General features: G+C 41.7%; 1 protein-coding gene across 6 annotated transcripts in view; it reads left to right on the top strand.

Annotated features, from left to right (window-relative positions):
- amph (amphiphysin) overlaps positions 1-26,903 on the top strand; it is a 208,070-nt gene that overhangs the window by 135,376 nt on the left and 45,791 nt on the right. For 4 of the 6 annotated variants that reach the window (XM_059645826.1, XM_059645824.1, XM_048529514.2 and 1 more), the window contains one exon: positions 13,166-13,216. The exons of 1 other annotated variant lie outside the window; for it this stretch is intronic. In XM_059645826.1, coding sequence (XP_059501809.1) covers positions 13,166-13,216 — 51 coding nt within the window. Of the gene's footprint in view, positions 1-10,770; positions 10,966-13,165; positions 13,217-26,903 lie in introns of those variants that run through there. One more of the 6 variants, XM_059645828.1, reaches the window with a different exon arrangement.

The following is a 26,903-nucleotide window of genomic DNA, read 5'->3' on the forward strand; positions in this document are numbered from 1 at the left end:
ATGCTGTTGGTCTTCTCCGAAGGTTGTCTGTGACATGAAGGAGAAACATGGTCACGTTTAAACACCTCTTTGCTCAGCAAAAACTCGATCAAGAACGAAAATTCGAATGAAGTGTGAAAATTACCTTGCTCTGTTAGTATTTTAACATTCCTGATTTCTCACACGTACGAAACACCTGCCTGTCACAACCATTTACACAAATTCTGAGGCAGAGTTGTACCAGACCTGAAATGTTAACTCTGTTTCTCTTTCCACAGATGCTACCAGAACCTGCTGAGTTTCTCTGGTATTCTCTGTGTTTGTTTACAAACCTGGGTCCTTCTTATATCAAGAGCCCCAAAACCAGGACACTCCTCTGTGTCCCACAAGGGAAGTATGCAAGTCTCTCTGCTTCCTTTGATTGCCCTAGAAGTAATGCATATGCATAGAATCCGTAACACTGCATTCACCGCATTTCTATGCACCCTCCCCACCCCCAGACAGGGAGTTTTCTATGTATTGCTACAAAATCAAAGCACCTTTCTTAGCTTAAAAAGACAGCTCTATCTGTTTGGCTCATGCCTATCTTTATAAGGGCTGTGCACAGGAGATGGTGCAATGGAATCAGAAATGATCAAGGACAAGCTGTCGAATTCTGCATGTTGGCAGGATTCCCACAGGCCCAAGGAGTACCTCACCGAGTGTGTGGGAGACTCAAAGCTTCATATGAAAAGCTGCTGAATACCATGAGCTAGCGATGCCTTCGGTTAATTCATGTTCAGCTGGTGTGTGGTGCACAATCATTTAATATTGAGTGTTAAATCCACTCCCTGGGAATCTATCTTGATGCTTTCATCAAGTGATAATCGGTCAGACCAGCACATGTGACCAAACCATTGCAGCAAGAAGCAATCTTGTTTTCAGCGGCGGCAGCGTGAGCCAGAGTGCCAACGAGAAGGTAAGGCGGTTTCTGTTTCTCCCTGTATAAAAACTTACCTTGTGCAGCAAGCAGCCCTCTTGTTTTCAGCCGCGGGTGTGTGGAGGGAATGCGAGCCAGGAAGAAACAGATAAATTCAGGCACTGGCTAAACCCGAAACACTACATGTGTAGTGTCTCCCACCCATCCTCCTCCTCCTCTAACCAAAAAAGGTTGCGTGGAGGTTCGGTAAGGTAAAGCTTTTTTTTAATTCTTCTTCTGGAACTCGAGAGTAGAGGGGATGGAAGTTGGGGCAGGTGCATGCTCCTCTTGCAGAATGTGGGAGATAAGGGTCCCTGCTGGTGTCCCCTCTGACTTCACCTGCGAGAGGTGCACCCAACTCCAGCTCCTCACAAACCACATTAGGGAACTGGAGCTGGAGCTGGATGAACCCCGGATCATTCAGGAGGCTCAGGGGGTGATGGAGAGGAGTTACAGGGAGGTGGTCACACCCAAGGTACAGAATAAAGGTAGCTGGGTGACTGACAGAAAGGGCAAAGGGAATAGGCAGATAGTGCAGGGACCCCTGTGGCCTCTCCCCTCAATAATAATTATAACGATTTAGATACTGTTGGCGGGGGTGGGGGGTGGTGGGGGGGGGGGGGGGGAACAACCTACCGTGGGAAGGCCATAGCGGACAGGTCTCTGGCACTGAGCCTGGCCCTGTGGCACAGAAGGGAAGGGGGGAGAATAGGAGAGCAATTGTAGTGACGGATTCAATAGTAAGAGGCACAGACAGGTGGTTCTGTGGACGCGAACAAGATGAAAGGATGGTATGTTGCCTCCCGGGTGCCAGGAACTGTGATGTCTCGGATCGTGTCTTCAAGATCCTTAAGGGGAAAGGTGAGCAATCAGAGGTCATGGTACACATTGGTACCAATGATGTTGGTAGAGAAAAGACTGAGAATGTGAAAAACAAGTACAAGGAGTTAGGTTGGAAGCTGAAGTCCAGGACAAACAGCGTAGTTATCTCTGGATTACTACCAGTGCCACGTGATAACGAGGAAAGAAATAGCGAGAGAGTGCAGCTAAACATGTGGCTACAGGGCTGGTGTAGGAGGGAGGGCTTCCATTATGTGGATAATTGGAGCACATTCTGGGGGTGTGGGACCTGTACAGTAAGAACGGGTTGTACTTGAACTGGGAGGGCACAAATATCCTGGGAGGGAGGTTTGCTCGATCTGTACCGGACGGTTTAAATGAGATTGGCAGGGGGTGGGAAACCAGATTTATAATTCAGAGGATGAGGTATTTGGCCTTCCGACATTCACATCAGGGAGTGAGGTGGTTTATAAAGAAATGCAATCGGTCGAGCGTATTTGCAGACTCTGAGATGGTTTGAGGTGTGTATCCTTCAGTGCTAGAAGTATCAGAAATAAGGCGGATGAACTTAGAGCATGGGTCAGTACTTGGAGCTACGATGTTGTGGCCATTACAGAAACTTGGGTAACTCAGCGTCAGGAATGGTTGTTGGAAGTTCCGGGATTTAGATGCTTTAAAAGAATTAAGGAGGTTGGAACGAGGTGGGAGAGTGACATTGCTAGTCAGGGTGAGTATAGCAGCTACTGAAAGGCAGTTCGAGAATGATATATCTACAGAGTCAGTTTGGGTTGAGGTCAGTAACAAGAAAGGAGCAGTCACTTTGTTGGGGTTTTTTTTACAGGCCCCCAAATAGTTGCAGAAAAGTAGAGGAGTGGATTGGGAGGCAGATACTGGAAAGGTGCAGAAGTCGCAGGTTGTAGTCATGGGTGACTTCAACTTTCCAAATATTGATTGGAAACATTTTAGTTGTAATAGTTCAGGTGGAACAGATTTTGTCCAGTGCGTTCAGGAAGGATTCCTGACACAGTATGTAGATAGACCAACATGAGGAGAGGCCACTTTGGATTTGGTGCTTGGCAATGAACCGGGCCAAGTGTTAGACCTGTTGGTAGGAGATATTTTGGCGTTAGCGATCATAACTCTGTTTCTTTCACAATAGTCATGGTTATGTATAGGTACATACGGCAGGGTAAAGTTTACAATTGGGGGAAGGGTAATTATAATTCAGTTAGGCAACAACTGGGTAACATTAATTGGGAACAGATGCTGTCAGGGAAGAGCACCACAGAAATATGAAGATTGTTTAAGGAATTCATACTGCATATGCTGGATGTGTTTGTCCCTGGCAGGCAGAGAAGATGCAGTAGAGTGAGGGAGCCATGGTTCTCGAGAGAGATCGAACGACTGGTTAAAAGGAAGAAGGAGGCTTATGTAGGGTTTAGGAAAAGAAGAACGTAAAAGGCTCTGGAGGGATGCAAGTTAGCCAGGAAGGAGCTGAAATAGGGCTTAGGAAAGCTATAAAGGGGCATGAGAAAACCTTGTGAGATAGGATCAAGGAAAACACCAAAGCTTTTTACACCTCCGTGCAGAACAAGAGAATGACCAGAGAAAGGGTAGGGCCGATCAAGGACTACAAAGGGAATTTGAGCACAGAGCCTAAAGAGATAGGAGTGGTCCTTAATGAATACTTTTCTTCAGTATTCACAACTGGAAGGGACCTAGTTGTAGAGGAGGACATTGTGAAACAGGCAGGTAGGCTAGAGGAGATCGATGTTAGCAAAGAAGATGTGCTAGGAATTCTGAGGAAGATGAAGATAGATTAGTCCCCTGGGCCTGATGGGATTTATCCAAGATTCTATGGGACGGAAAATATTCACTATGGTGCTCAGTTACGAGTGGCGTACGACAAGGATCTGTTCTGGGTCCTCTTCTATTTGTGATTTTTGTGAATGATTTTGATGAAGGAGTGGAAAAGTGGATTAGTAAATTCACGGACGATACGAAGGTGGGTCACATTGTGGACAGTGCGGAGCGCTGTTCTAGCTTACAAAGGGACATTGATAGGATGCAGAGCTGGGCTGAGAAGTGGCAGATGGAGTTTAACCCTCAGGTTAAAGTGTGAGGTGATTCATTTTGGAAGGATAAACTTGAAAGCAGAATTCAGAGTTAATGGAAAGATTCTTGGCAGTGTGGAGGAGCAGAGGGACCTTGGGGTTCATGTTCACAGTTCCCTGAGAGCTGCCACCCAGGTGGATAGAGTTGTTGAGAAGGCATATGGTGTGTTAACTTTCATTAATAGAGGGATTGAGTTCAAGAGCCTCAAAGTTATGCTCCAGCTATACAAAAGCCTGGTTCAGCCACATCTGGCGTATGGTGTCCAGTTCTGGTCACCTCATTACAGGAAAGATGTGGAAGCTTTGGAAAAGGTGCAGAGGAGATTTACCAGGATGTTGCTTGGAATGGAGGGAAGGCCTTACAAGGAAAGGTCAAGAGAGCTAGGGCTTTTCTCTTTAGAACAACGGATGAGAGGTGACTTGATAGAGGTGTACAAAATGGTCAGAGGTATAGATAGAGTGGACAGCCAGAGATTTTTTCCGTGGGTGGAGGCAACTTTTATAAGGGGGCATAGTTTTAAAGTGAAAGGAGGTAGATATTGCGGAAACATCAGAGGTAGGTTCTTTATTCAGAGAGTGGTCCAGGAGTGGAATGCATTGCCGGAGAGGGTAGTGGAGTCGGCCTCATTAGGGCCATTTACACAGCTATTAGATAGGCATATGGATGATAGTATACGGTCGGGATAAAAGTTTGGCACAACATCATGGGCCGAAGGGCCTGTACTCTGCTGTACTGTTCTATGTTCTGTGTTCTAAGGTGTTTGATGAGAGATTGGTGTTGTCCCTTACAACTTCAGTAAGGTTTCTACAGGTAGAGGGGACCTGAGACATAAGAGGTCCACATCAGTGCAGGAAGACTATCAGTATTTTGAAGTCTGGTTTCTCAATTTTTGGATAAATGTAATGCAGTATTTTGATACTATGGCTCTATTTAGACTTTTATTCTTCATCAAACATGAAAATTACACAAACAATGAAGTGCACTTAAACATCTGAATTCATTGTATATCTTAGTACATTCAAACTTGCTTTGCAATTCTGGCTGAGTTATTGCATGGCAAATATGAGGGATCCCAGAACATATCCTTGGCATTATCCCATCCAAATGGGCCCTGAGACCAGAAATTCTGAGCCTATATTTATTTTTTTTTACAAACAGGGGATTTAAAATGTTACATCAAATGTGCAGAACAAGGAACTAATTGTAATGCAAATCCATATTCCAGTGTGTCCTATATCCGGCTGTGTTGTTGTCATGTTCTCAAGGAGATTTGATGGTAATTTGAAAAAGAACAATGTGCAGGCCGATGGGGAAAAAGCAGAATTGTACTGAGTGAGCTTCTCGTTTGGAGAGCCAGCAGAGACATGGCGCGCTAAACAGTACCATGTGGTGAAAGGATTCTGAAAGCTGTTGTCCCTCTCTGTGGCATGATTTCTAGTTCCACACATTACCTGCCCTGCCTCCAGTGGTATTAGAAAATTCTCTGCATGGTGTTTAGGATTTGCCTGGCCACTACTGTTGCACTTTACAGAGATGGCAACACATAGCAAGAGGGAGATGGTAACAATGGCAGGAGTTCCAGTGTAGCTTTGCATCTGTCTGAAGGAGAGGTCCCTGATATTCAAGGTGACCTGTGAAGCTGGAGGTTGTTGAACGTGCCCAATACATGTCCTTTCTTCATTCACTATTTTGTTTAGTTGCACAAATATATAAAAGTTTGCCTTAAATGGCAATACCATTTCAGCTACTCTGGCGAAGACCAGCTGGCAACCAATAACAACCAAGATCTGATTGCAGGTATGGGAGCAGAAACTGTTCTAGCACTCATTGTGCAGTTCTCAGTCTCACGGGACAAATTACCAATCAATCTCATCCCGGTTAATAGTAACTTACGGTTGTGGGAGAGTTTGATGGAACGCAGAGTCTGACTAATGCGTAGTGGAAAAATGAACTGCACCAAGGTAGCAAGCTCAGGAAAAGCAAGATGTGCCTGACTGATGGATCATTTTTCATCTAATGAATGCCAGAATCCTGATATCCAGAACCAACAGCTGGAGACAAGAATGCTGTCATTGCATAAATTATTGTTTAGCTTGTACAGGTTGACCGTGATCTAACTGAGTGGCAGAGCAGGTTTGAGGAGCTTGATGACCTTGTCATATGTACATGTTACAATGGTCTGGATCTTGTATGAATGGCATTCATTGTTGGATTGCCACTCAGGGCAGATGTTTTCTGGCCCCAATGCAACTCTGTATTTCTTGTTGGATCTTTCAGCCTGCCTTCTTCAGAAATGTAGAACTCAGTGTTAATCAAAGAGCTCTGATAGAGTGCTGTTGCAGAGAGGGAATGACTAGGCACGTCCCATTTTGTGTCACTAGCTGCCATGATGTAAGCTGAAAGGTTCGGTGAGTGTATGAATGAATGAGTGTGTGAATGAAGTAGCAAACTGGTAAGTGATTTATAAATGGTGGTAAGTGATAGGTGGTGAAGTGAGTACTCTGGGAGCTACACAGGACTGGTCAAAAAGGGTAATTGGGTTTTCTTGGATTAATGTGGTTCGGGGGTAGGATGAAGGGGGCGCAGGTGAAGAACTGATGTATCGATCAGGGAGTTAAGGAATAATTGGGTAGCTGCGGAAGCTAATCGGGTCAGGGGATTGTTGTCAGGGGTAGTGCTGAGTGGGCTTAAGAACAGATTGGGGAAGTCGGTTTTGTAGTTACCCAGGAGCTAGACTTGGTTGTAATCTGCCTAATATCTCATAGGTGACTATCCTGGAAAGTGCGACAGCGGTGTCCACAGTCTCTGATTCCTGAGTTGGATCTTTGCAGAGGAGGAGGGGAATTGCCCCTCGGAAGTTTCAACTACCTGCCTAAATCCCACAAAGGTCAGCATGTTGGAACCTCTTTGGGGTCCCAGCATGCATCATGGGTTGCACGTCTGGTCTCTGACAATCTGGAAGCCAGATATCCAAAATATTGTAGCTGTCCAATATTTTATAAATCATTTGTGCCCTACATACACAAGGAGAATGCTTTGGAGACAGTAAGGACTGCAGATGCTGGAAGCCAGAGTCAATAGATGTGAAGTTGGAAAAGCACACTGTCTGACCTGCTGTGCTTTTCTAGCTTTACATTTATCGACAGGGAGAATGCAGTCCTGATGTCATTGGATCTGTGCAGCTTTGCAGCTTGGATAAATCTCCAAAAGGAGCATTTGTTGTGAGAAAAATCAACCCAGTACAATATCATTTAACTAGGACAGTGGTATTCTGTATCTGATTCTTAAGCTGCTTGTAGGCCTCGATTGTTTCCTGGTGATTAATCATTGTTCTTTCTATTTGCCAACCCTCTCATTCGTTGACCCACCTTCCTGTTACTGCCCTTGCCCACATTCAGACATATAGCCCCTCTCGCTCCCTTACTTGCTTCCTCCCGATCACCATTAACCTTTTTCCTCAGATGGTGATGGCTAGCATGAGGGGACATGGCTTTAAATTGAGGGGTGATAGATATAGAGCAGATAGATAGGTTCTTTACTCAGAGTAGTCAGCGCGTGGAATGCCCTGTCCGCAACAGTAGTAGACTCGACAACTTTAAGGGCATTTAAATGGTCATTGGATAAACATATGGATGATAACAGACTAGTGTAGGTTAGATGGGCTTCAGATTGTTTTCACAGGTCGATGCAACATCTAGTGCCGAAGGGCCTGTACCGCGCTGTAATGTTCTATGTTCTATTAACCTGATGAGCCCTCACTCACAATGAGGGACTGGGCAATTAAAAGGGCAGGTCTACAAATGGGAAGGTGGTGCCATTGAAAGATTGTCAAGATAGAAGGAGGATCAAGGTGTGGATCGGGGGAAAGATGATGGAAAGTGGAAACAGTTAGTAATTTATTACGAATTTATAATTTTTTAGAATTAGGAGGGGATTCTTGGGCCAGTTAGGTTCACAGCAGGCAATAGATTTTGAACGTACAAATTCAGGATCAAGAATGTAACCTATTCTTATGACATGGTTGCTTATGGGAAAGTAATTTACATTTTGCATGCCTTAGGAACATGTTAGGGTTACTAAACAGAGGATAACTGTAAATAATTAAATAGAAGAAAATATGAGTAATTAACATTAAAAACTCTGAAGATTATCATTCAGTGCCAAAGGTTAAGAAAATAAAATGTCACAGCTATGATCATTGAATAAGAAAATGCACATTGGAGAAGCTATGCTCAATGTATATTGAAATTTGGGTAGATCACACTTAGAGGAGTTCTGTACGTTCATTAATATGTCCTACTAACTTTTTGAAGAAATAAATCACGAAGAAGTCCTAAGTAATTTGTTTAAATTCTACTTGTGGTTCAAGTAAAATTTCCCAATATCCCAACTGACGCTCGCTATTTTCTCAGTGATCACCACTGAACTAAGAAATAGATAAATAGTTGAAAACAAGCCTGCATCGTAAATACAGAGATGAACTTGACAGGATAATCCGACTTTGCTGTATCACTCCTTCTCGAATTTCTACTGGATCTGGGATGGGTGGTGGTGGAATGGAGTCCCGGGTATTGGTCCATTATGTTTCCATCTTGGCCTAATCTACTCTCTCAATTGCTGCTTTGGCTTATATTAAGACCATCCGGGTGTCGGGAAGGACATGGAAATTAAAGAAATGGCATCTCCCTACTGTATTTCCCACCATGCACAGTCAAATTGTAAATGAACCTTGAACTTGGTGGGGGGGAGGGTGCGACTCTTTGGACCTGGTATCTGCTGCTTGCGATCACTAGAAGTGAACCAAAATTCTTGAGCAGCCAGGGCTTGTGGAAAAATATTCAGAGAACAAAGTCTGATATAAGCTCAAGGTTAAGGTAGAGGGACCTGGGAGTCCTTGTGTATGAATCACAGGTGCAACAGGTGTTTAAGAAGACACATGGAATTTTGTCTTTCATTGCTAGATGGATTGAGTTTAAAGCCAGGGAGGTTATGTTACAGCTGAATGCGTGCTGGTGAGGTCAAACCTGGAGCACTGCATGCAGTTGTGGTCTCCTTATTTGAGAAGATAGAATCTGCTCTGTACTGGGTTGATTCCAGAATTGAGAAGGTTGGCTTATGTGGAGAGCCTGAACAGACTGGGATTATATGAGGGGGGGATTTTATACAAACATATAAAATTATGAAAGGAATAAATTAGATAGAAGCAGGGAGGATGTTTCCACTGGTGGTGAAACAAGAACAAGAGGGCGTAGCCTCAAAAGTAGGGGGAACAGATTTAGGGTTGAATCAAGGAGGAACTTCTTCATCCAAGGTTCATGAATGTGTGGAATTCCCTGCCCAGTGAAGTAGTTGAGGCTTCCTCATTGAATGTTTTTAAAGCTAAGATGGATTCTTTTTTGAACAGTAAAGGAATTACGGGTTATGGCGAGAGGGTGGGTAAATGGAGCTGAGGCCATGAAATGATCAGCCATGATCTTATGGAATGGGGTATGTGGGGCCAGTTGGCCCACTCCTATTCCTGGTTCTTACGTTCTTATGTTCTTTCTACTGTCCACCAATTCTCTGCCTGTCCCACTCTCCCACTCCTTGGTGGAAGACGAGACCCAGTCAAGGGCGACAGGAGAGTAAGAAATTTTGGCTGATCAGATCCAGGTGAATGGATGGCGCTCGGACAGCAGGGTGGAGTTGAATGGCCTCTGCTGGAAATTTGTCCATTTGAGACTTTAAGTTGAAAGCAAGCTCTTGTTAACCTTAGTTTTTCAAACAAATTTGTGCCCCTGCAACCCCTGGCAAGGTGCACTAAGCAGATGGCATGATATGGACTCCTACCTGTGCCATCTTCAGTATAACAGCTGGTGGCTTCCAGAAATCCGAAGTACAACAAGGGCATTGTATAGATGGCAGTAGCCCTGTCGCTAAAAACATTGTGCAACATTTATTAAATTTGAGTATTAGCAATAATCCTGGCTGTACCCTGATGCGTGAAACCAAACTCTGAGATTTTGCCATTAGTGCAGGCTGGTCTGCAAAGAATCTGGGCATGACTCAAATTGAGTTGTATTACATCCAATTTTCATGCTCGGTTGATCATCCTAGATTCAGCTGTAGCTTTAGAAAGGTGAAGAGAATGCATCAGTAGAGACAGGGGCTGGGTAGGTAGTGAGGTAGGAGAGGATGCTTTTTGGAGGGTCAGTGCAGACTCAATGAGCGGAAGCCTCTTCCAGGGATGCCTAACCTGAAGTAGTTGCCCTCCTCCCTCCAGACCAACCTCAGGGAATCTCTCTCCCACTGCAACTCTCTTGCTCTCCATCTTCGGTCCGCCTGCCCCTCTCTCTCTATTTATTTCAGAACCCTCACCCCATCCCCCTCTCTGATGAAGGGTCTAGGCCCAAAACGCCAGCTTTTGTGCTCCTGAGATGCTGCTTGGCCTGCTGTGTTCATCCAGCCTCACACTTTATTATCTTGGAATTCTCCAGCATCTGCAGTTCCCATTATCAATGAGCTGACTGGCCTCGTTCTGCCCTGTAGGGTTTCTGTGATTGTTCTAGATGGGACTGTAAAGTTGAGTAAAGATTGAAGGAGATATCAAAGGGGACTAGCACAATTAAGTCTGAAAATTCAGGAAGCCCTTGAATCTCTTAAAAAGTGGTTCCTCTCATTATTAGCTCTTGCAAAAATGAAAAGAGAAAATACTGATGAAACAAGTAACAATCAAAGATGTAGCTGTGACTCTGCCGTCAGGTGGTAAAGCAGATTATCCATAGCTGTGCTTAACGGTTACTGAAGTTAAGGTAGTGATGTGCTGTGTGGTCAGGAAGCTTGACTTCTGAGGTACTCAACCTGTTACTATATGTATTGCAGCTTACGCAAGGAGGTGCAGCTAAGTTTCATGCTGTAGTTGATTGCTAATTTCAGACTAGCCAGTCCATGCATGGTAGCTGGAAGCCTCCTTGCAGAAGATGACTTATCTTTGCATCCAGATCTCTGCTAATCCAGACTCTGGAAAGACTAATCCTCAGGGTGATTGCCAAGTAAGAGTGCCAGGGTCTGCACATATGGTTTATCGTATCTCGGTGAGTATGACTAGGCTGTTTATCACGTGGAAATGCCTTCTTTCATGCAGTGCTACTAGATACCCATCGAAGGAATTCTTAGAATGCAACATCAACTCATATACCTTTCTGGTACTATTAGGCCTTTGGTCTCCGCCTTCTTTAACTGTAGGAAGCTCCACCTCCAATTCTACCTGCATAAATTATTTGCATACGTTCTCAGCATTGGTGATGTTTGTATCTTTAGGTGGAGAGAGAAGCTTCATTTGCCTGACACCTCTCCTTCATCTCCCAAACAGCTGGATAATGGAATTTGAGAAGAGTCCAGTTTTGTGAGATTTGGAAGTTCATTGGTGTCAGTGTTGGCATTAGGTACAAAATAAAATGTAATTTACCACAAATTAGTATAAAGGATCAAGGAATTACGTGCCAAGAAGAAAAATATTGTTCTAATTGCTTAATTTGTTTTCAAACTTTTCTTAATATCTCTGTGATTCTATAAACTTTTATCTTTGATTTTGAAAGACAGACTAGGCGACTGCTTTGCAGTACACCTGCACTAAGTCCACAACCATGGCCCTGAACTACTGATTGCTTGTCATTTTTATTCACTATCTTGCTCTTTTACTGATACTTCTGTTCTCAGCCTTGGTTAGTCTTTCAATGAATCCCAGAGAAAGCTGGAGGAACAGCACCTCACTTTCTGATTAAGCATTTTATACCCTTAAGACTAACTTTTGATTCTAAACTCAGTCCTCTATTTTGAAATATTTCCCCCAAGTGCCAAGCTGTATTTTCTAATATCTTTGCTTTCAGACAGAACTGACTCTTATTCTGTTATTATCAGCAGTTCTGCCAATGATTTATTTCTTTATGGCCACTGTTCCCACTCCCTTTACCTTTTGTTCCATGACATCGTTGGTATTTAATCTTCCCCATCTTCTAAGTAGCACATTCCATTTTTATTCCTTATGGCTCTCCCCTGTTTTCCAACTGCATAAACCCCACCGCATTTGAACCCCTGTTCAGCTCCGAAAAAGAGTCATTTTGAACTTCACCCGTGAACTCTGTTCCTCTCTCAACAGATGCTACCCGACCCATTGCGGTTTTCCAAACCTTTGTGTTTCTATTTCAGATTTACAGGGTCCACAGTTTTTTGTGCTCCTGAGATGCTGCTTGGCCTGCTGTGTTCACCCAGCTTCACACTTTGTTATCCCGGATTCTCCAGCATCTGCTGTTCCCCTTATCTCTGACCACAGTATTTTGTTTTCCTTTTCCAAAATCTTGGCCACTGCCCAGAAATTTTGGTTATTGGTTTATACATGCATGATTGAAATTATCGAATTAAGGGCTCTTTGCACCCATAAATGTTCTTTGAAAAGGTCTGTCTATTTGTCCTTCACTCCTTCCCTCCATGTAGTCTCCAAGCCTTTTCCTTTCAGGTAGTTAATCAGTTCCTTCTTAAGAATTTGCTTTTCCCATCCTTTTCAAGCAGTGCATTTCAGACTCAGTGTCACAAATGTCTAAATCATCTCACCTCTGGTTCTTCTGCTAATTATCTTAAATCTATGACAACTCACAGTCCAATGCTGCAGCATGTAAAACAGAGCATGTCTACAGATGGAAGGCGCATGTTGTTAGCCAACCATAATCACTGAATGCCGCAGAGAGAGCTGAGAAATCTCAGCAGAAATACTGACCCAGATTTCAGAAATTAAGGCAGCATGTGAGTCTAATTCGAATGGACTCAAATTAACTTGTAGATTGATATAAAAAACATTCAATTCTATGACATTTCTCATCTTGAATATGCCTTCACATCAGACCTTCGAGTTCTTAACCATTAATGAAAGCATTTGGCTGATCAATAAATCAGGTGTTTGGATGTATTTAAAAGTATAAATTAATGTTGAGGTAGAAGAACACAGCATGAAGAGTACTGAGGTTAGTAGCATTGATACATTTAGGACAAAACTAAATGAATACATGAGGCAGAAAGGAATTGCAGCCAGCACTAATAGACTGAGATGAAGTTAGGTGTGAGGAGGCTCCTGTAGAGAATAAATGTCAACCCTGAACATTTGAATCAGATTCTGTGCTGTACCTTCTATGTATCCATCAACGGTTGTTCTTAGCTTTGGGATGTGACATTGCTTTGTTTTGGCAGGAACAACTATTTTTGTTAATTAGACTAAGAGATTATCTACCCCTTTCTCCTTAGGCCTTGACATGCTGTGGATCCTTCTTTGCTGTACCAGAATTATCTCAACAGGTAAATAGCAGTCATCTGCAGTCACCGGTTTCTGCTTCATCAAGTGCTCAATATTAATTTTTCGATCATATCTAAAGTGATTGCCTTTTTCATCATTTTAATCTATGATTGCCCACCACATTGATTCATGTGATAATCCAACCTGAATAACCATTCCCATGTCCAACTCTCTCAGGATCTGGGAACAGGTCTCACACAAACACCCCTTTCCTGAATGACTAGTGCTTCAATGTTTGCACTTGCATGAGAGTGAGGTAAGAAAACTCTCTGGAAGAATTATAGTGATTGTTGGTTGGCTGAATTTTGCAATCAATGCTGGATTCATACTGAGCTCCATGTGCAACAGAATCAGCATGCTATCAATCTTTATCATAGATAATCCTTTTTGATTTCCACAAGCTTCCAACTCAGTTCAATTTGGACCATTCACTTATGAGTTATAGTGACAGCCTTAACTTCAGACTAGATTATTTCACTACTTCCTTGGCTGACAGCCTGCCATTCCTCTGTCCTCCAGTTTTCCCATTCAAAAATTCATTCAAAGTTTTTCTGCTCACATCCTACCTCTTAGAAAATCATGTGCCTATTGACCTAACAATGGCTTTCTGTCCTCACTCTTGTTCAAACCATTCCCCTCCCTACCTCTGTAACTTACTCCACCAGCTCTGCAGTCCTGTGAGGGATAAATAGCATGAAAATCTGGCCTCTTGTCCATGCACTATTTGCTCTCTTTTGAGAAATTTCTTCATTAATTAGGAATAGGACATACATTGAGGATCATTGACAAAGCAAAAACTGTTGTTATCTGGGAAATGTTTGCTGAAAGTGGGGTGGGAGCAGTTTCATAGAATCCCTACAGTGTGGGAACAGGCCATTGGGCCCAACAAGTCCACACCAACTCCCTGAAGAGCATCCCACCATACCCATCCCCTGCATTCCCCATGGCTAATCTACCTAACCTAAACATCCCTGGATGCTGTGGGCAATTTATCATGACCAATCTACCTAACCCACACATCTCTGGACTGTGGGAGGAAACCCACACAGACTCAGGGACAATGTGCAAACTCCATACAGACAGTCGCCCAAGGGTGGAATTGAACCTGGGTCCCTGGTACGATGAGGCAGTGGTGCTAACCACTGAGCCGCCATGCCACCCCTACTGGTAACTTTCGAAAAGGAATTGAATGTACACTTAAAAGGAAAATAATATATGGTTTTGGGAAAAGGCAGGGAAATGAAATGGAATATTTTTTTCTTCCAAAGCACCAACACACGCACAATGGCTTCAATGCCCTTCTGCTGTGCTTTATGATTCTACTCTTTGAAGTTGTCCCCACAGACGAATCAGAGCTCAGAGAGCAATGGTTACCATAGGAACAGTTATATGGTTACCAACTTCCAACATAATTCATCCACATCTGGCCTACATTTATTGCCATTTTACCCCAGAGCTTTCTCAAATCAGACACAAAACATCCAAGTTGCAGTATTAGCTGCAAATGAAACTGCTGCATGATTGATGTTAGCAATGAAATTCCTGTGAAAGGAAAACAATATTTTTTTATACCAGTAACAATAAATGACCATGGTTTAAAGGTTCCGCTTTCTTTCGCACCAGTGAACTCTGCCTTTAATTTTACCACTAGTTTGGAATTGTTTACAGCAAAAAAAAGTACAGCTACAAATTTTAATTTCACTTTCCCAGCACCTTCTGGCTATCTGTCTCAGTATGAGGATGTAGTCTTTGCATCTGTATCCTCTTCTGAGGCCATGACATTCCATTCAAATATTCCTTCGTCCTTTTTTTAATCCAGTCCATAATTTCACAAAGAGCAAAATTTATTTCCTGTTCTTTTCCTCTCCATGGACATCCTCAGTTGGGGATTTCCACATGGCTATAGACATGGGATTGCTGGCTAATCTGCTTTACCCTTGTACAGCCCAGGAATGTTGAGACTGGTTGTGCTGTCTTCATTTTACCATTGTAGCAGAGATCAAAAGAGTAAGTGAATCTGGTGCTTCTACTGATATGTATGGTTAATTATTTGGTAGATGAACTTGCTAAGGTGCCAGGGGAAATAGCTTTTGTTACAAGCATCACCTCGGTGTCAGAATTAGGGCATCATCTTTCACAATAATGTCAACTTGAAAGGTTATCTCTACAGCACTGCTTGAGTTTATTATATTTCATTTTTATTAGCATATTCTGCAGAGCATGACTGTCTTGTAGAGTTTTTCATTAGGTTCTGATAACAAGAAACCAGAATACTCCATGGAGATTTAAAACTTATTGGTTATTGATGCAAATGTAAATTTGAAAACTGTACTACACAGTTTTTTGTATTTACTTATTGAGACAATGGCCAGCAAGTTACTCAGAGCTAATTCAATTCCATCACTATTTAGATTCATTGGGAGCTGGCAGAAGCTCTGTCCATGTTTGTAAACATTGGTAAAGTTGTAACAGTGGAGCAGAAGGAATTTTGATTAATTTCTTGACCAAACTTACATCACTCTTTCTCTCCTGAATGTAAATGAAACTTCAAGTAAGCACAACAATTGAAAGCAGTGTTAACTAACATCTGACAGTTCTAGAACTGATAGTAACTTGAAACTTACATTGATGAAATTGTTACATGGTGTTTACAGAACTCTATCACTCCTTGTTAGGAGCAGGTTTGATATTCGCAATGTTGCCAGGAGCCTTTTTCATCAGAGGCTTAATGACTCTGCCAACTAGTTGTGACATTGGTTATAAACCCATAATCTTTTCTTCTGCTGGGGCCTGTTGTGTATTCTGCTTGTGAAGAACCAACTACATACTGATTAAGGTTTCTTCAGACATGGCCATTCTGTTTGCTCCAGGTCTCTTCCCAATCATTCCTAATCAAGTTTTCGAAAAACCAAAATAAACCAAAGAACTGCAGATGCTGGAAAGTTGAAACAATAATTGAAATTGCTGGAGAGGCCTGGTGGGCCTGGCAGCAAATGTGGAGAGAAAGTAGAGTTAATGTTTCAGGTCTAGTGACTCTTCTTCAGAACATATCCTGCCAGACCTGCTGAATTTCTCCAGCTTTTTCTGGTTTTGTTTTTAATAACCAATCCCAGATTCTATGAATAATCAATTCCAAACACTGGTTTGTACCTTCAGCAAAAGACTTAGCAACTTATTAACAATATAGTAACTTTAGCAGAGTAAAGTTAAACAACAAAATATTCTAATTAGTCCATGCCACAAATGTGGAAACCTTTCTCTTTCAACCCCATTTACGCAAAAGACAAACAAAACACAGTTAAAGGATAAAGAAAAAAAAATACAAGCTGGCCAGGTTAGTTAAATAGCTTTTACAATGTGTTGTTCCACAAGCATAGGTGATCATTGGTTAATTTTCTGAAGATGTTGACCGGGGTTACGCTTACAGTAACAGCAGTAATACTTATAACTGAGTTTTCTGTTCTCTGAGCTTCCAAGAGCTCCTCATAGGGCGTTAGGTAGGGAGCTTTCAAATCTTCATGCTGTAGCACCAATAGCCAAATTCCTTTCCACAGAAAACACAATCCAAACCCAAATTAAATTCTAACCACTCCCTAATAGACTGACCATCTCCTGCATGAGATTCCAGTTACCATTCAACATCTGCTTGGGCATAGACTTTTTTCCAGACTTGCTGGAATCAATTCCCAGGTCCAGACCTCAGTAACAGCTGATTCGTGCTTTCTGTTTAAACATAATGCTCTTCCCTGGTGATGAAGCTTCTGCAGAACCTTTCAATTAGGAGCCAACCTGCAATTACCTTCCAGGCCTGGCATTAAGGATAAACAAAGAATTGTTCGGTCTATTTTCCTTTTAGCACAAAGTTGATTAAAGAATAAAACAAAAATAATGAAAAATCAGTGAGGGCTGTGATGATTTCAGAATCTGACATCCACTTACTGTTCCATTTATCTCCCTATTTCCTAGAGGCTGAATTCTGACAATTTCCCTACATCTAAACATAATCAAACTCTTTGGTTTCTTAATGTAGACTAGAGCCCAGCTCGTATTCTCAGGTATATGTCTTACTAACTACAAACTCTAAGGACCCACACACAAGGAGTAACTGTTCACTCGCATTCCTGCAGTCAGTAATTATAACACAACAGAGACTTATGAATCCAAATTTGTCAATGACTCATTGATTGATTGTATCATAAGGAATGGAGATGGTTGTATAGAATCACAGAGAGACATTGCTACATTGACTGAATGAGCAGGACTGTGGCAGATGAATTTTAATGCAGGTAGTTGTAAAATCATCGAAAAATGGATTGCATCTGGGTACTACCTACATGATGAAAAGCAGGGATTGTGGCAGGCCTGGGGGTAGGATGTGGTGGGGGTGAAGTGAGTGGGGTTCAGGCATTAGGCAGCGAAGAATTTTTAGAAGGCCATGTACACAGATCTCTCAGGTACATGGGAACAAGAATATGCCATTTAGTGCCTTAAGCCTGCTCTGCATTTCAATGAGATCATGTCTAAACTGGGACCTAATCCCACATAACTACCAGTAGGAATGAGACACCCCAACTGGGGAGAAAAACTCAGGAGGCAGACAGGATACAGGCACGTGGCAGACTTTTATTCAAGAAAAAAAACAATTAATGCAGGGAGAGGGCCAAAGGATCTTCCCTGAATCTGGCTTCAACGTGAGAATACAATTGTTCCCTTAATCTGCAATTCACTTCGGAAGAGACATCAATGACACACTCTGATTTTTACAGCATAAAGCAGTATTTTTTATACATTTTATGTTACAGTCATCATACACAATGTGGCTACTGTGCCGTCCCCTTTGCCTGTGTTGGGACAAATCCTGTAAAACGCTTGATCAATGATGGACATTCCTATAGACAACCCTAGGTTTCCTTAGTCTTTTAACAATTATTATAATTTCTAGGCCATGGGATCTTTCTATGTTGCGTTCCAAAGTTACTGGCTGTTCTCTTTTGGTCATATCCCTGGCTTGCTTACCTCTGAGGACTGCTTGAATTCTATTGTTCATTGTACATGCTATCGCTATCAAATTCCATTATTTCTTTTTATGTAAAAGACAGTTGATTCTGTTACAAAATTTGAAATATTAAGTTTATTATAAAATTTTGTAATTATTCCTACTGTTAACACTCTTTAGAAAATGAGACAAGATATGTTAGGCATCTCTTTAATATTTTCCCTTGGTGCTTTCATTATAAACTTTTAAAATTAGATTGAAATCTATCTCTGTGATTATTTAAAGAATCTTTAACTAGAATCTGTTAACACTGCAAATAATTTCAAAGAAACAGCTAATTTCTGTGAGGCACTTTTTTTTGGCAGAACACATTCTTTCCTTAGACTGAAATTAATTACTTGTTGTAGTTTAGTGATCTTTCAAAGATTTTATGAGTTGCAATTCCATTATTTCTTCGATGTTTGTGACAAATCTTCAAATTGTTCATCCTTGAATCTCCTTATCGCACATGTCTCTGCATGTTTCGGAATCTTGCTGTTCAGACACTGCTCTCTTTTGCTTCGAAATAACCTCCTTTCACTTAAATGCTGAAGTAAGCTTTTTTAATCCTGGTAGCTCCAACAGCACCCCTACCTCATAGCCCCTAATACGATTGGAAAGTAAAAATCTATCAATTACTTTCAGATTTAAAATTTACAACTGATCTATCATTTATTTCTGTTGTGGGAAAGGACATAAAAATATGACCAAAAAGGCTCATGGGATGTGAACCTTGTTAATTAAAGATTACAAAAGTGAAATTGAGCAAGATTTGCAATGGTTGAACAAGGCCCTGGCTCGGCTACTTTAAGGCTATTATAAACAGTTCTGGGCGTCACACCTTAGAGAGGATATATTCCCCTGAGAATGAATGAAGCAAATATTCCTCGGAAGCCTATAGGGGCTCCAAGGGCTAGATTATGAGGAGACTTCACATAAACGAGGCTTAGTATTTTGTGATAACAAGGTGTAGAGCTGGGTGAAGACAGCAGTCCGAGCAGCATCAACGGAGCAAGAAAGCTGACGTTTCGGGCCTGGGCCCTTTTTCTGAAGAAGGGTCTGGGACCGAAACGTCAGCTTTCCTGCTCCTCTGATGCTACCTGGCTTGCTGTGTTCATCCAGTTCTATACCTTTTTGGCTCAGGTTGTCCAACATCAGCAGTTCCTACTATCTCTTAGTATTTTGTGGATGTGTTATGATTTATCTGTTCACAGAATGTGGGTATCACTGACCATCCCTAATTGCCCTCGAGATGTTAATGTTGAGCTGCCTTTTTTAACCAACGCAGCCCTTAGAGGGGGACAGGGACACCCACAACTCTGTTAGGGAACAAGCTCCAAGACTTTGACCCAGCGACAGTGAAGTTCCAAGTTAGGATGGTGTGTGATTTGGATGGGAACTTGCAGTTAGTGATGTTGTCATGCATGTGTTCCTGCAAGGGTTTGGATATTGGAGCTTAGAGCAGTTGTGGCCATCAGTGGTTGCAGGAGTAAGTGTGAAAGGTAGTGAAAGGGGTGCCAATCAAGCAGACTGCTTTGCCCAGGTGCATGTCAAGCTTCTTCCCTGTTGCTGAACTGCACTTGTGTCTTGGACATTAAGTTGTGATTTGATTGTTGCTTTCTGGTTTTGAAAAGAATTGTTAACACAAATAGAAATTTTTTTTTCCTGCGGGTTGAACAATTTAGGACGAGGGGACTGAATCTTAAAATCACAACCCAACTCATTCAAGTGATACATTATGAAAAAACCCTCTTGCAAATAGTGATCAAAGTTGAGAACTTCCTCCATTATAAAAAGTCGCAGATTGTAAATTGCTCAGTTGTAAACTTTAAATTGGTAGGCAGGGGTATGAAGTGGTATGGAGCATAGCAGATGAACTGACAGACCAGCCATGATCTTGGATAACAAACTGGTTCAAGGAGCAAGAAATGTTTTCTCCTGTTCTTATGCTTTTTATCTCTGTCACATCCCACAGGCCTGCTTACAACTCTGCATTGTTCCAATTCTATTGCTATTTGTGCGCCTTTTCGTTCCTCCTGCCCCAAAATTGATTGCTATGCCTTCAGTTCTCTAATTCCCTCAGTTAAACTTACCACTCCATCCTCCTCAAAGCTCACTTCTTTGACCAAGCTATTTTCACTTGTACTAATACACTTAAACTAATTTTCTTTTTCTGATCACGTTCCTGTGAAGTGGGTTGGATGGTTTACTGTATTCGAGCTGCTTTATAAATGTGAGCTGTGATTGTGGAGTCCATTGAAATTCTATGACAGAATTTATTGGACTGTTTGTTCCCCAGTTTTACAAATTCCGTCATTTTTTTACACCCTGCGATTTTATCTTGCTCACTTTCCCTTTTATTGCTGCATAATTTATTGATCATTACTCTTATACTTTCTGACAATGTATAATTACTGTTTTCATTTAGTTCTCATAAGGTAAAGTAACAAAATATTCCTTAAGTCTTAGCTAATTGACTTTGCCCATCTCAAACAACATTGCAGCACATTACAGAGAATTAATCTCTGTGGTGTCTCAGTGGAACATTGATTAGTGTTTTATATAAATATAAGATACATTGTTCTCATTAAGACCTCATTTTGTTGTTCTTTTTGAACTCTCACCTCAGATAACTTCATTAATGCCTAACAAGGATCTTCATGTGACAACTCTCAGTTATCAAAACAGGAGGCTTCAGACATGCAATTCATCATTGAAATTTATGACTGAGTAAGCTCAGGGAAGAAAACAGTGAAAGTATCTTTAATGAGCAGCAATGCAGCAACATATATTGCTTACAAACATTACTTCACCATGATAGCTGTGAAATTATCAAACCCTTGAATGTTGCATGCAATTATAGAACTCATGGAGTTTGCATTTTTGCAATTAAAAAACATAGAAAAAATGATCAAGGGTATGGCCCCTCAACTGTACCTCCCAATCTCCCATTTTCACCCCATCCTATACCTCAATTTCTTTCTTAAGTATATTCATTTGCTCCATAGCGTTATTTGGGATGGAATTTCACAGTATAGTTACACTTTGAGAGAAGAAATTACTCCTCATCTCAGTCCTGAATGGTTTACCCTATACCTTGAAACCACAACCCTTGTTCTAGAGCCCTTAGTTAGGGGAAACATCATTCGTGCATTCACTCTGTCCAGCTCTCAGAATTTTATATGTTTCAATGAGTCCCTCTTTATTCTTCTAAACTGCAATGAATACAGGACCATTTAACCCAGTCTCTCCTCATACAACAAACCTGCCATCCCAGGAATCAGCCAGGTGAACCTTCAATGAACTCTCCACGTGACAAGTATATAGAATCATAGAAGCCCTACAGCACAGAAATAGGCCATTTGGCCCATCAGTCTGCACCAACCCTCCCAAGAGCACCTCACCCAGATCCACTTCCCACAAAGGCATTGGAAAGGGTTACAGAAATTATGAACACGAATAGTTCCAGGAAATTGTGAGAATAGATTAGCAAAGCCAGAGATAATGGGAACTGCAGATGCTGGAGAATCCAAGATAACAAAGTGTGAAGCTGGATGAACACAGCAGGCCAAACAGCATCTCAGGAGCACAACCGAAACGTCAGCTTTTGTGCTCCTGAGATGCTGCTTGGCCTGCTGTGTTCATCCAGCTCCACACTTAGTTATCTTAGCAAAGCCAGGCCAGTTTTTCATTAGACTAGGAAACATTACATCTTTTGTTGAGTAAGGAGACCAAAGTAGCAAATTATACAGCAAGTGTGCTTTCACTAGTACCCTGTACGTTTGTAGTAAGACATTCTTGCTCCTCTACTCGAATCCTCTTGCAATGACAGCCAAAGTACTGACTGATACAAGGATTTGAACCCTTTGTACATCATCATTTGCCAGTCTCTCACCATTTGAAGCATACTGTGCCATTCTGTTTTGCCTCCAATTTCTCTATGTTTCTCTAATTTCTCTAATTTCCTGCAGCAGAAGTTTTCAGCATGAATGTGCCCGGATCTGCTTTGCGTCTGCGTGATCATTGACCCCTGGCCCCAGATGTAGGATCAGCCTAATTTAAGTAACTTTTCCCTTTTATTCTGGGAGATTCACATGTGCAAGAGCAAAAATGCAGTGGCGGTTGTAGCCATTCAGTGAGCCAGGAAACGGTCATTTAAATTGCATTTGCCAAAATCTAAAGTTCCCAAAAAAGGAGGGAGAGAATTGAATAACCTAAGGACAGATCCTCTCTGTTAGGGCTGAGGTGTTTTATTTTGAACTGTCTTCCTCTGCTCCTTGCAACACAGGATGAGTTTTCAGCCTTTAACATCTCTATGGCAACCATGTTAGGTAATACAATGTAAGATGTGTTATTTCTGTGAATATATTTGCCCATATTTGGGCATGTGCCATTAATGAATCAACACCATTTCTGCTGGATAAATCAGGCAGAGTGTCATTGATAAGCAGAAAACAGGTAGAACAATTCTCCAGCTGTTCTCCAGAACTACCATAACAAACGAAGACACTGCAATCAGCTTTACACCACTGGCCTGTCCACTCCGTCAGCATTTCAATACTCTTCTTTCTCAAGCAATTAATTTGCTTTGGTAGGAATTTGCAGCCCCCACTTCAACAGTGGCTTGTGGTAAAATATTCCACGACTTGATCTATCCTCTATGCACACATTTTCCTAACAACCCTCAAAATCCTTTTCATGATACTGTATGTTTGTGTTTACTTGTAACTGTCTCAACAACCAGTAGAAACAGTTTTACACCTTGAATTATCTTGAAGGTGATCAATTTATTGTTACGATCCCTACACAGACCGGTAGCAATTTGAATTGCCAGTGAACAGCTGAAAGGATTAGACAAGATTTTATGTTTGGTGACTTTTGGTGTAGCAAACTAAAAACAACACTGGCTGAACATTGTAAACAGGCAATTTATGCTCTGAATTACAGAAATTAAATCTCCAATTATATTAACTGAATATCTCCTCCTACAGTTATACATTTGATTCTTCTTTAGCAAACAGTCCTAAATTATTCTCAGTTCCTGCTTGCTTTCTTTCCTTATTCCTTCCCCAAACAGGAAACTATAAAATTCAAAACTGCTTTCATTGTGAGCGTTATACTGCATCTTTCTTCCCTGTACAGTAGGCTCCTTCACATTCTTACAACTTCAATATCTTCAATCTAAGCCTCAGGTCTTATCTGTAATCTGCATGGTATTGAGTGGAGTCAGCAGTTTCTCTGCTTGAGGTTCAGTATTGATCTATCTGCTGCTCTTGTTTCTCAAATGGCTGCAGAATGACTGTGTGTTTCAGGGATATCTTGGAAATACTGTAACTTGCTACAGTAATGTCTCTCAATTGATCTTTCCTTTCCCAAATCTCACCTCCAAAAGCAATATGAATCACATGGACCCTATATCGTATTAGAAATGCAAATGAGCAATCTTCCAATCTTGCAATCTTCCACACACCTCAGACTGCATTCTAACTTGGAATTAAACAGACACTGTTCAATATAACTGCTCATAAAGCTTATATTCCCATCACCTCTCTGTGAAACTCAGAGACTAACAATATATACACAATTAACGCATTTGATTTTACAGTTGTCATCTTGGACCTTTTTTTTCCCCCAGCAAATTAAATTGAGTCTTACTGTCCCCATAGAAACCAAACCATGCAAGCTTATTTCAAGCAGAATTCGTAGCAGGTGACATGACTATTTATTTTGCCTTTTTTTTTAAGTTGGAGAAACAGTCCCAGGACAGAACAATCTTATAAATTTTGCTTTCAAAATGTTATTCCTTAACTTTCTAAACTCTGTTGGTTTAAAAACAAACTTCTTAAATTCTCTTCATTCCTGGTGACCTTACTGCCTTAAAAACATGTAATCCTGCCTCATTTTTGAGTGAGACAATTAAAACTGCCCTGAAATTTGCTGGAAGTCCACAATTTTTCTGTATAATCATGCCTTACATCTGCAGAAAGTATGGTTCTTCTCTGTAGCTCATTGTGTGTTGTTCATTGCAATACGATCCTACATTCTGAGATCTGAGGTCAACTGGAAATGTTAGTAGCCAGGTGCTTCTTTACCTCCTGGAATGAGTGTTGGAGGACAGCTCAGAGGACTCTGGGGGAACATTGCCTTCCATGAATGTGATGTTGGAAAACATCCCCCACTGAATCAATAGTGGGATGGGCTATGCTTGATGTTTTATGTGAACAGTTGACCTTTGAAAACAAAATCCCATGATGTTGTGCTTCATTGTTTTGATGATGTTTTTCTGAGAAACAAGTTGTACTAACAGATATAATGGGAACTGCAGATGCTGGAGAATCCAAGATAGTAAAACGTGATGCTGGATGAACACAGCAGGCCAAGCAGCATCTCAGGAGCACAAAAGCTGACGTTTCGGGCACCCTTCATCAGAGAGGGGCACCTCCCAGTCGCAAACCATTTCCTCTCCCCCTCCCATTCTTTAGATGACATGTCCATCATGGGCCTCCTGCAGTGCCACAATGATGCCACCCGAAGGTTGCAGGAACAGCAACTCATATTCCGCCTGGGAACCCTGCAGCCTAATGGTATCAATGTGGACTTCACCAGTTTCAAAATCTCCCCTTCCCCAACCGCATCCCTAAACCAGCCAGTTCATCCCCTCCCCCCACTGCACCACACAACCAGCCCAGCTCTTCCCCTCCACCCACTGCATGCCAAAACCAGTCCAACCTGTCTCTGCCTCCCTAACCTGTTCTTCCTCTCACCCATCCCTTCCTCCCACCCCAAGCCACACCCCCATCTACCTACTAACCTCATCCCACCTCCTTGACCAATCCATCTTCCCTGGACTGACGTATCCCCTCCCTACCTCCCCACCTATACTCTCTCCACCTATCTTCTTTTCTCTCCATCTTCGGTCCGCCTCCCCCTCTCTCCCTATTTATTCCAGAACCCTCACCCCATCCCCCTCTCTGATGAAGGGTCTAGGCCCGAAATGTCAGCTTTTGTGCTCCTGAGATGCTGCTTGGCCTGCTGTGTTCATCCAGCATCACGTTTTATTATCTTGTACTAACAGATAACCTTCTGTTGTAATCTGAAGCCTTGCTTGCTGGTACACATCAGCTCAGTAATTAACCCAGAATTGAAAATTGCTTGAGGACATTTTGTTGCTCATAAGAACCTTTTTCTATTTTCTTGGAACCAAATTGTTTTTAAAACGATATTAAATTCAGTGCCAAATAAATTACTAATTTGTAGCTCTCGGTCAATTAAACGTTGACATTAGATGGAGGGATTGAATATTACTTTGTACAGGGTAATAAATGAAGCAGGTCATTCAGTCCAACATTGCAGATCCATTCAGATAAAACAACCTGGTTCCCCTCTAGAGCAATTTACAGACCTTGACTGACTGTTATGTTTTTGCCTGCCCTGCCTTTCTGTGAAGCCTATTTCAAAGTACAAACTTTTAGAGCAGTGGACGACAGCAAGCATGGTGAGCCATTGGCTGCATATATCGAACTAACTTTGCGGTCAGAAATCAGAAGTTGAGGAATCCAACCCATTTGAGACTGAAACACATACACCTGAAAGGCTCTCAGTCATGGGAAAAATCGTGGACAAGCCCAGAAATCACATGATCCACTCTTGAACACGTCTATTCCTATTCTCCTGGGGTAGGGTTTGCACATGAACAGTTCATCGAGGCAACTGCCTACTTAAATCATTTGAACTACCTCCAATCATGTGTGGGTTTGGTAGCCCAGGACAGTGCAATCTGAACTGTGCAAAGTAGATCGCAGAAGGGCTGAATTTATCTATGTCTTTGGACACCCAGACTTTGCCTTTGGGGAGATAAGGTACCCATTTGGATGTGGGGTCCTGGAACAACTTAGGAAAAGTTAAGCAATCTTTGGGGAAGTTAACATACCAGTTACATCTGTCGAAAGTATGGTTACATCTGGTGTGAAAGGTATGAAGTAGGCATATGTGTGCATAAAATGTACATAAACTCATTAATAATCACATCCATTGGAACTATTGACTGATCTGTCATAACCAATGATCAAAATTATCAAAAGAGCCTGTCAAGGGCATCAAGAGGACCTGTCAAGAGGGCTGTCAAAATCGCTAAGACAATCTCTTCGGGGATTCTGTCAAGAGGCTCCATAAATGGGCAATTGTCAAAGGAAAATGTCAAGTTTTCAAGACTTTTAAAATTCCTGCTCTTTAGAACTTTGGAAAATATGTCTGTAATGTTTAAACAAAAGTGCTTCAATATGTGTGCTGGTGTACATCTGCAAGATTTCCATTGATGAATTAATAGATAGTTATCACTGTTATCTATTATCACTGTATGGAGGCTGCTGTTTCACAATTTGATTGGAGTTTCTATTAGGCTCTTTGAAGCTTGACCATAAATGATTACCGATTCTTAAAGTTTCAGGGGATTGTGTATTTGAATGAAATGTTTACGTATAAGGCTGTACGTAGTTGAATGAATGTAAGCACTGTAAATGTAAATAAGTTTTACTAAATGGGATGTTATTTTAGCTCATCTCTGAATGAACCCTGAGGTCAACCCATGGGTTGGCAAGGATGTGTAAGGACACAAGTTGGTGTGTGAGGGGCATGTTTGGCATCAGTTAACATTA

This window comes from Stegostoma tigrinum, chromosome 5 (genome assembly GCF_030684315.1).
Source record: "Stegostoma tigrinum isolate sSteTig4 chromosome 5, sSteTig4.hap1, whole genome shotgun sequence".
Lineage (NCBI taxonomy): Eukaryota > Metazoa > Chordata > Chondrichthyes > Orectolobiformes > Stegostomatidae > Stegostoma > Stegostoma tigrinum.